A 12,073-nucleotide genomic window follows, 5' to 3' on the forward strand; every position below is an offset into this window, starting at 1 on the left:
TCCCAATCTAAAAAAACCACTGGGTTTAAGGATGTAATATGAAATGTCACACACCAATATTGATCCAAATTTAATTATCAAACGAGAATGCAGTGTGGTGCCTCCTTGGAGGGTGATATACGGTTTATATGGACACCTGGCCATTGTGGAATTGATGGCAACGAGAAAGCTGACAAAGTCGCTCGTGAAGCAGTAAATAACCCTCTGATCGAAATACGCACGTACTCCTCACTCATCGACATCCATAGAAATGTCAACACCTATTGTACTGATTTATGGGAATCTGAATGGTATCGTACACTCAATAACAAACTGAGAGAAATAAAAAATACTACCGAATACTGGCCTAAACCCCATACATCAAATCGCAAAGATGAATTAGTTATCAATAGATTACGTATAGGTCACTCAAAGATGTCCCATGGACATCTTATGCGCAGAGAAGAACCAGCAATGTGCCTAACCTGCGGAGAACCTCTCACAGTCAAGCACTTTCTTATCCACTGTCGTATCTATATAGATACCAGAGAAAGTCTAAAATTGCTCGACAACCTCTTTGAAGCCCTTAGCCCTGACAACACCAACAAAATAATCATATTTTTAAAACAAATTGATATGTATAATTTAATTTAAGAATTTATTGTATAACTATACTCTATTATGTACTAATTACCAATTTTTGTTGCAAGCTAATAACTTTAGTAGTTTATGCTGTACTATGAATAAAAAAAAAAAAAATTACCAACTATAATATTTTTATTTGGTTTATCAACGAAAACAAAATATACTGAATGTACGTTCAATCATCTCCGCAAAATTTAGAAATACAGGCTCAAAAAATGATTAAAACATCGAATAAAAAATATGATGAACTTAGTGTTGGAACTACAGTACGGCTGAGCATTCCTGATGTAGACCGCGCTCGTAGATCGCTGAGAAATGTACTAGCGGTTATAACTGAAGTTAAAGAAGATTTATACAAGCTATATTAGAAATAATTTAGTATTTTTATAGCTTATTAATCATCGTCATATTTAAACGCATAATAGAGATTCATTATTATTATTTTTTTTTTTTCATAATCTAGCCCTCGTGCTGGAAGGTTGTACGTTTAGTGTGGTGTAAGTACTTAACTATTTGAAATTTTTCTCAATTTATTATCGTTACAGTCTTTATCGGGTCTTTAGTGCGTTTGTGTATGTATTATTATATAGATAAACTCACAGGTATAATATCTTATCTTGATAATTATATAGGTAGTGATGCCGTGTTCAAACTGTTCAAAGTGTAATCTAATGGTTTCCCCGAATAAAAGAGCAATTTGTTTTTCATGTAGCAATGATTTTCATACTGCATGTACAAATCTTAAAACACAAACGAACTTTAATAACGCAAAAGATAGTTGGAAATGCGAAACTTGTACTTCCAAATTAAAAAATGTTGTATCACGTAAAAAATTAGACACTGAAAATTACAATCTTGACTCGGTAAAAATTGACCTTAACATTGTAATGAATAAAATGGAATTACTTTCTAAGAACATTAAATCTATTGAGAAATTATTGGTTTTTGCTCTGATTCGATTGATGATTTTAACGTTAAGCTAGAAGTGGCTGTTAAAAAGATTTCTGATATTGAAAATAAAATGCTAAATTATGAAAATAAATGTATTAAATTAGAAAAAGAAGTTTCTTTTTTCAAGACAGTAATTAACAATAATGAACAAATAATGCTAACTAATAATATAGAGATTTCTGGTATTCCTAAAACTGCAAATGAAAATATTATTGAGGTTGTTAAAACATTAGCACAGTCTTTAAAGTGTGATGTTCAAGATTGTCATATCATTGACGCTTTTAGAGGTAAAGCATACAATAACAAGGATGGTAAAATTTATGCATACCTTATTTCAAAAAATATCAAAGAATTGTTTGTAAAAAACATAAAACTTCGATACAAAAATAATAATCCATTATTAGCTAAGGAAATTTATAGAAATTTCCCGGATAACAAAATATTTATTAATGATCAATTAACCAGACATAATAAGAAATTATTATGGATTTCTAAAGAATCAGCAAAAAACTATAATTACAAGTATACCTGGGCAAATATGAGCGGAATTTTTATGCGAAAAGGAGAAGGAGAACAAGTCACCAAAATTCATAACCTTGAAACTTTATAAAAAATGGATCACAACAAAAAGATATCGGAGCTATGGGACAATGACAGTGTTGACTTGTAATAATTTTCCATACAACTTATTATAAGTAATTATATTGTATTTTTTATATTTTTATCTATGTTCTTCCAACCTGAAATACTTAATGAAATTAATTCTATTAACAATGTAGCTAATAAGGTAATTGATAATTTATCTGATATTGCTTTCAATACTAATGACTTATCAATTTTTCATTGTAATATTCGTAATATTAACTTGTACTTTAACGAACTCTTGGTTTATCTAAATTCTATTCCACACACTTTTGATTTTATTATTTTAACTGAAACTTGGTTAAGTGTGGATCTAAACTTTAATATTAATGGATTTAAGACATACCATTCCTTGGGTTTTTTAAATATATCTGATGGTGTTACTATTTTTATTAGAAATAATATTATTATCATGGACCTTAGTACTAATATCATATCAGATCAAGAGCGGATTTGGGCCCCCCACCAAAAAAAAAAAAAAAAAAAATGTGATAAAAATGTATGTTTTTTACATTTATTTTTATATCTTATAAAATATTATCTTGTTTTTTATAATTTATTCATAAATGGAACTTAACTTAATGCTTTTATTACATTTATAAAATAAAATCTAATTTTCTATTTTTTGTTTTCGATAATCTGTCAATCACAGTATCTATGTCAATATCTTCTTTTTTGTGGGCATGAATAACGGCCAAATCTGATAATCTGTCTTCTGACATCCTACAACGCATCCATGTCTTAATCCTTCTAAGTGACGAAAAACTCCTCTCTGCCGAAGCAACACTTACTGGTAGAGTAGTCAAAACTGTGAGAAACATATTAATAAGTGAAAATATTTCTCTATCACATTTTATCAGAGTATCTAAAGCTGAATTTGGTATGTCAGAATTTTTATCTTGCCACTGTTGGTTCCACCACTGTAATTCTCCTTTTAATTTAATAATGAAATCTTCTTCATTCACAATTCGTTTGCTCATTTCTTCGACATTGCCAAACTGTTTCTAAATTATACGTAAATTATATTCAAAATATTCGAGGGATTGAGACATAGATACTTGAGGAATAAATATCCCCAAACTAAATATACTTAGAGTTTCTTCGGTAAAACGATCGTTTATATCATTTATTATAAAATCAAGGAATGGATTGTATATAGCTACACGGAAATAATCTTCTACTGAGTCAGTTGAATAATTTACTCTGTTAATTTGTTTCTTTACTGTTCTTGGTTTTAATATTGGTATATGAAGATCTTCCATTTGTTTACTGGCTTTTAAAAAGATTTCTTGAAAGTTTGTTTCACAATTTTGACGAAGTGATTTTATCGTTTTAACGGTAGTTTTAATAGCATCGTTTGCAGATTTCTTATCGAAACTTTTTTTCTGAAGAATAGTGCTTAATGGCAATGTAATTGAAAATATTGATGACGTTACGTAAAGAGTTATAATAAATTTACAATCTATTGAGTTATAAAGCAACTTTGCCTTACTTGACGACTCGCGTTCATCCCAATGAGCAATATCATATAAAGATTCAAGAATTTTAGGCAAGCCAGTTAAAAACTGTAAAACCGCTGTATGCCTTTCAATCCAACGAGTTTCACATAAAGAATGTAATGCAGCATGCAAACATGATTTTAACACAAAGTTACGTTTTGAACTTGAATTAAAAAAATTTACAATTTCTTTGATTTGACCAAATGCATTACGGATCGATTGAATTTGACAACTTTTAGCTATAGATAAATTTAAGCTATGATTAAAACACGGACACCAAATAGCTCCCGGAATTTCATTTTGAATAGTTCGAACAGCTCCACAAATTTTAGAAGACATTACACTACACCCATCTGTTGATATACCTACACAATTTTTCAAAACTAATCCAAGTTTCTTCATGATTTTTAAAACTGTTTTACCAAAAACTTCACCACTTAATTTAGGCTCAGTATTAAGAGCATCAAAATTTTCTTTATGTGGATCGATAAAAGTGATAAAGTCTTCTTGTATAGAATTATTATAAACGTATCTTATAACCAAACACAATTGAAATAAATAAAATAAAATAATATATAAATAAAACAATAAAACCGTATCATAATTTGTATAATCGTGGTTACGATATTTTGACGTTGAGTTATCGGAATTATTTTTGGCTCATACAGTCGTACGAGCCGTATGCCCGTATCGGTCAATTAGATATAGGTATAACGCACGGGATTACTAGGGAGCCTAGATAAAGAACAATGATTGCATAGCAGTATGGTCGCATTCGTAATGTTTACAAATATTTTATTTTTATACATTTCCGACGATACGTAGATTTCGATACTAAAATTTTTGTTTTTTTCCAACGGGGGTGGCACTTGCCACCAGTGCCCCCCCCCCCTGGATCCGCCCTTGTATCAGATTGCAATTCTATAGAAATTAATTTTAAATACAATTTACATAATTATAGAATAATAGGAATTTATAGTTCACCAAGTTTAGTCATTAATAATTTTTTAATGGGCATTGATTCTTATTTGTCCAACATTTCTGTTAATGATAAAGTAATTATCTGTGGTGATATGAATATTAATATCCTTGAAAAATCAAGTGATGTCTCTAACTACTTAAATATTATGACATCTTATAATTTTATTTCATGTTTTGACTCTTACACTAGGGTTACTGAAACTACAAAGTCTTGTATTGATCATATCTTTATAAGAAATATTGATATATCTAAAGCCTATTCTTTTGTTATAAAAACAGATATTACTGATCATTTTAGTTTGACCTTATTTATTAAAGAGGAGTTTATTGACAGTGTAAAGGATAATGTAAGACAGAATAATTTTAATAACAAAAAAATCATTAATTTCAATAAATTAAATATTTTAATTTCTTCATTTGATTGGCATAGTTTATTAATTAATAATGATGTAGACTTTTTGGTTGATAAATTTAACGGTAAAATAAATAAATTAATTTCTGATGCTACTAAGGTTACTACTATTTCAAAAAGTAAATTTAAAAAAACACATAAAATTAAAATCTGGATAACTAATGGCCTTCTTATCTCAATCAAAAATAGACAACAACTTTATAAGAAAAAACTTAATTCACCTTTTGATTTAAAATTTAAACAATACTATGTCAAATATAGAAATCTTTTGAACCTTTTGATTAAAAAAGCTCGTTTTTTATATTATAGTAATCTAATCTCTCTAACTAAAAACAACATGAAATCCACATGGAAATTAATAAATGAAGTCTCTTATAGTACTAAGAAAAAAGAACCTCCAATAAACTGTCTGAATAGTTTAGTTTCAAATACCACTTTAACTAAAAAATCGGAAATATTAAATGAATTAAATAATTATTATATTAATGTTGGAAAAAATATTTTTGATGAAATTAATACTAGTAACTATAATAAGTTAAATTGGAATGAATTAAACCATAATTGCCATATAAATGATTCTATTTATCTTGATCCAATATATCCCATTGAAATTTCAAACTTTCTTCGCTAAATTCCAGAAAATACTTCTTTTTTTACTAATGACTTGATTAATTTTATTCTTAAAAAAACAGTTGACACAATATCAATACCTTTGTCCATTATTTTTAATTTTTCTATGGTCTCTGGAAAATATCCTTCTACATATAAAGACACTATTATTCTGCCTCTTTTTAAATCAGGTGACAAAAAACTATGTAGTAACTACAGACCTATTGTATTAACTTTAACTATTTCTAAAATTTTTGAAAAATGTATTAAAAAAAGACTTTTGTTTTTTTTTGAATAAACATTCATTTTTTTCACCTAATCAATATGGATTTCGTCCGAATATGTCAACAGTGGACCCATTAGTTAAAACTTCCCACTTCATTCATAATAATTTGGATAATAAATTCAAAGTTTTGGGCATTTTTCTTGATGTTAAAAAAGCGTTTGACAGTGTGAATCATGAGTTATTAATTAAAAAACTTGATTTCTGTGGCATAAGAGGCAATGCCCTAAATTTAATTAAATCTTTTATTTCAAATAGATCTCAACAAGTTCGAATTGAAGGAATCCTGAGTGATATTAATACCAATTGTTTTTCGGTGCCACAAGGTACTGTTCTTGGCCCAATATTATTTATCATTTATATTAATGGACTTTTAAACTTAAACCTTAATGCTGATATGATGTATTATGCTGATGACACAGTCGTACTTTTAAAAAATAAAGATTATAATAAATTAATTCAAGAATCGAATATATGTCTGGATTTGATTAAGAATTGGTGTGATAATAATAATCTTCAATTGAACTTAGCTAAATCTAAATACATTATATTTAATATTTCTAACTATATGTTTACGTCATATAGTTCTATTTCTGAATTATATATTCATTCCTATAATTGTAAATATTTAAATTTACCGTGTAGTTGTGTTCCTCTAGAGAGAGTATATAATATTAAATACTTAGGTATTAATTTTGATCACAGACTAAAATTTGTTGACCATATTTATTCTGTCAATAATTCAATTAGAAAATTATTTTATAAATTTAAAATACTCCGTAAAATATTAGATCTTAAAACCTTAAGGGTAGTTTTCTTAGCTTTAGCACAATCAATTTATTTATATGGCTCTTTGGTCTGGGGATGTGCTTACTTCAGTCATATTAATGTATGATGTACAACTATACAATCATTAATAAAAGTTATTTTAAATAAACCAAGATTTTTTTCTTCAAATTTATCATATACAATTTTTAATGTTCAAACATTTAGGATATCATATGAACGTCAGACTTTATTATATATGTATAAAATTAAAAATTTAATTAAGGATTATCAACCATCGCATGATTACCATACAAGACTAAAAAATAATAACAACCTTAATATTCCTCATAATAAGACTAATTTTGGTAATCAAAGCACTATTATTAAAGGTGTTTTATTATTACGATTATATAATATAAATGTTTTTTCTTTTATTAATTTTAATCAATATAAAAATCATGTAATTAGTGTTCTATCCTAGATATATTGTTTTTTGTTTTTTGGAATAACTGTACTTTTTACTATTTGTAATTATTTACTGTTATTTGTAATTTATTATTTTTTTATTTATTTATTTCCTTTTTTTTGGTTGATATTTCCACTTTTGTTATACCTTAATTGAACTCAACTCATCCACATTCAAGCTCATTTGCTTATAGGATGAGTTGCAACTTTTCTTATTTTATATTGTATATCTAACCATGTTAATTGATACTGTTGCAATAAACTTTTATTATTATTATTATTATTATTATAATTATAGGCACTGAAAGAGGATTTTTAAAACATATGTACACTAGATCGGAAATAAATCCTTGCAAGGCAAATTTATTGAATCTAACTACTGTTTTAGAGTTAGCAGGTCACGCAGAAAAACAGATATCACTTCGGGAGGCAGCTACTGTAAATAGTATTTCAGGGGCACAAGGATATACCCGATGTCAATATAAAACAAAATGCAAGACAAACAAGTGTGCTTGCAGATCGGCATCTAGAGTTTGTAATTCTAAATGTCATGGAGGTTTGCCATGTGAAAATAAAACTGAATAACTACGAAAAATAAAATGTAAAATATAAAAATTCTGAAATTATACAAATCAAATTCATGAAAAAAAGTTAAAAAAAAAACTACTCTATTTTATTATAATATTTTATTATTTTATTATAATATTAGTAATTAACATTTATGTATAGTAAAATAATTATTTTAAGTCTAATTAAATCAAATTAAAAAAAAAATGGTACCACATGTATGAAAAAATATGGCATCATTGCCTGGAATTGTAAGGAAATGATAACCTATACTACGCAATGATATAATTTCCTTCCACTACTAGAAATTGTCATAATTTCCTAGGAATTGTCATCCTTTCCTAAATGTCAACATTTCCGGTAGCATATATATATATATTTTTACAATGTACCAATTTAATGTATCAAAAAATAAATTATCTGTCTTGTTTTATTCATAAAATATTATAATTATTATATTAATTGTATCATCTTTTTAGGTATTGACATATATCTAATTGGTAATATTGAATCAACTGATGATTGTGACTTTTTAGATAAGTGTGAAATTAATAATTCAACAATAATAATTGATTCACTAGATTCAGATAGTAATCATTTAGCATCAAATTTATCTTTTTCTGGTATGTGTTAAAATTTAAATTGTAATTATAATTTATTTTATTCTAGATTTTGTATTTCTATTACATAATTAACTTATTATAATTCATAGGTAATGATTTTTAACCTGTACGACCAGCTAAAATCAATCATGTAGACTTATCTAATGATCCGCATAAGTATAAAATGCTTGTTGATTTATCACCTACAATAGTTGATTATTTAATTAAAAAAGGACCTATGCAGCCAACTATTGAGGATCTTCCTACTCGTATTTTTCCCAAAGATAAATATGGCCATACTTTCCAGATTTCATGGTATTGAAAATCTCTATCTGGTAATGTAAATGTCAGAAGAGATTGGCTCAGTTATTCCGTTTAGAGTGATAAAATGTTTTGTCATCATTGTTTATTGTTTGGGCGCAATATTAACAAAGCATGGTCTGTGGATGGAGTTGCTTCGTGGCCGAGAGCTTTGTCAAGTATACAAATTCACGAATATTCAGAAGTACATATTGAAGCTTTCCTTAAATTAAAACTGAAAAAAGTATCATTACCCTCACTACTTTTATTAGAAAAAAAATATAGATAAGACAAAGCTATAAACAAAGAGATTGTTCAAGACTTGATTGATATTACTTTTTTCTTTGTAAAAAACTGTATCGCATTTCGTGGGCATAAAGAAAGTTTAAAAAAAGAATTGGGTAATCGAGGAAACTTTTTAGATTTAGCACACTTGATGCCTAAACGTTCTCCATGCCTTGCTTCATATATAACTAAATTGCTATTATCAACAAAAAAACAAAACGTTAGTCTTATTTCAAATATAAGACAGAACCAGTTAATTGGATCACTTGCATCAGCAATAAGAACACCAATACAAGAAGAATTAAAAATTGCTCAATTTTTTAGCATATCAGCTGACTCGAATTTTGATTTGCCTAGAAAAGAGGCCTTAAATAGTATTTAAGTATTTAAGTATCAGGTTCAGTATTTAAGGCTTTAACATTTACTGGTTTAAAGTATAATTTAATTAGAATTAAAACAGATTGTGTAATAATAATTGGTGGTGTAATAGTTGATGTGGAACAAGGAAAATACACGATTGAACAATTAAACAAAAAAATTAATCCTGTTGTGATAAGTCTTTCCGAGAATAATGTGGTTACAATAACATTTGATACTTACTACTATTTAGATGAGCATTTCTGTAAATATTTGAATATCGAATACAAAAAATTAGATTATTCAATACCTGTTAAAAAACCGTTTAAACAAGAACTCTGTTTAAATATCGAAAGAGATTGTTCTTTTGAAGTGATGTGGAAAGAACGCATAAGCGAGTATACATTGAACAAAAATTATTACACAATCAAATAATTCGAGAAATATATTAATACACTAGATATTTTTGGTACTCACACAAATACTACAGAAATAAATCTGGAAAATAATATTCTTAAGATTAATACATTTGCCAAGTTCAGTTTTGATAAGGATTTGTCAAAATTTTTAGGGCTTGAGTACGATACCAATAATAATGATCCATTTATACCGGTAAATAATAGTAAAATTTTAGGAATAAAATCTCCGAACATAAAACTTACAAGCATTTTCTATGATATTGAGGGTTCAATAAAAACAGAGAAAATGTTATAAACCCTGAACAAAACTGATTACTCGATTGAACAATTAAATGCGGTTTTTCCAAAAACTGTGCAATTAAATATTGTAGATCATAAGATATTAGTCAAATCTGACCATTATTTTAAATTCGATAAACAATTATGTGATTCTTTAGGTGTTGAATATATTACAGAATTTATAGTAAAAGGAATCTCTCCAATTGTGATGGAAAATAAAGTGTTGGAAGTTCATTGTGATATAGTGGAAAAATCATTCTCCTCTGTCAATGATACCCACCATGTAGAGGAAGAGCTTTTATTCGTTTTTTATTTTGATCTGAATAATTTAATTCGTAAAACCAGAGAAAATATTTTACGTTCCTGTAAGCCCAAAAATAATAAAAACTATAAACATCAGTATTTTCGAGCAAGACGGAAACGAATTTCTTCAATTCAATAACCCCATTATTTATCTCGATTTAATAGACAAGCAACCTCAAGAGAAAAAATAGTAAACGTATAAATATTTTAAATTTTAAAAGAAATTGAATTTTTTTTTAAAAAAAAAAAAAAAAATTGTAGGTATTATAAATGGAAAACTACAAAACACTATTAAATTCAAACCAAAAAATATCCCATTAAGAGACTTGGAACTCGAAAAAAAATATACGGTAACAAGATTTGAAATTATAAAGACAATGTATGGTCCAAGAGTACTAGTTATTTTAGATTCCAAATTAAGAGTAATTTTACCAGACTACTTTGCTAAAAAAATTACAGAAAAAGATACTGAAAAAATGAACTCGAATCCGGTAAAGTTCACCTTAATTTATAAAGGTCTAGAAACATTTAGTAATGGTTACAAAAAACATTTTGTCAGTTTTGAGTTGAATGAAGGACTTTTATCTTGATATTTCATAGGCGTCGAAACGACGCCCATGGGCATTTTACCTCGGCCGTATCTCTTTTAAATATTCTTGAATATTTAAAAACTCTGTAATAAACATGAAAAAATATATTTTCAAGTTTTATCCTTTTGAAAACGAAACCTCAAATAATTCTATACTTCCTGATCCTATTCGGTATTTAACTGTGGGAGGGTCTGGTTCTGGTAAGATCACTTTGTTAAGAAACATTATCACAGAGTATTGGGTTGATTATAATCATCTATATGTATTCACAAAAAATCTTGAACAACCTGTGTATATAATTTTACAAAAAATATTTGATATTAATTTTAAGATTGATTCACATTTCTCTTATCAAGATATAGTATCTGTCAATGAATGTCAAACAAATAGTCTAGTTGTTTTTGTTGATTGGATTTTGGAAAAAGATCAATCATTAGTAAAGGAATATTTTGTCAGAGGAAGACATAAAAATATATCTTGTATTTATTTAACTCATTGTTTTAGTTCGAGCGATTTAAAATTGATACGAAATAATTTAAATTTTTTGTTTATTTTTAAACAGCGAAATCACTACGTGAGTAAAATTTGGGAGAGTTTTTATTGTTCAACCTTATCTAAGAATAAATTTGAAAAATTGTGTGCCCTTTTTTGGGAAAAAAAATATGGATACATTTCTCTGGATGTTATAAATAATCATATATACAATAAACTAAAGAAAAAATTATGTTAAAGTTCACGTTTACGTTGGACATTCACGTTCACGTTTACGTTTACCTTGGATATTTACGTTTACGTTGGGTGTTGACGTTGGACGTTGGACGTTTGTAATATAATTTAGATATATTTTTTTAAAAAAATATATATATTATAAATGAATGACAGTGATATAAAAAAAATTCAGAATAATATTATAAAAAAAATAAGAAAAGGAGACCTTCAAGATAGACCAAATACTTTAAACAATGATAGTCAAGAATGAAAATAGCAGAAGATTTTCAAGATTGAGTAACATCAGAAGTGCTTCCTTCTATTCGAAAAAAAGGAGAATACAAAATAAAACAAGAACTTACTTTAGAATTCGAACTAAAGCTAAGTATAATGGATGAGAAAATATCAGAAATAAAACAGAATGCAGAG

General features: G+C 27.2%; 1 protein-coding gene across 1 annotated transcript; it reads left to right on the forward strand.

The window, feature by feature from the left end:
* The first annotated feature begins 839 nt into the window (after positions 1-839).
* On the forward strand, positions 840-7,819 carry LOC112685890. Its single transcript, XM_025557916.1, has 2 exons — positions 840-984; positions 7,530-7,819. Exons 1-2 carry the CDS (start codon positions 840-842, stop codon positions 7,817-7,819), a joined length of 435 nt encoding a protein of 144 aa, XP_025413701.1.
* The last annotated feature ends 4,254 nt before the right edge of the window (positions 7,820-12,073 follow it).

This window comes from Sipha flava, unplaced genomic scaffold, assembly GCF_003268045.1.
Source record: "Sipha flava isolate LNK unplaced genomic scaffold, YSA_version1 296_pilon_pilon, whole genome shotgun sequence".
Classification (NCBI taxonomy): domain Eukaryota; kingdom Metazoa; phylum Arthropoda; class Insecta; order Hemiptera; family Aphididae; genus Sipha; species Sipha flava.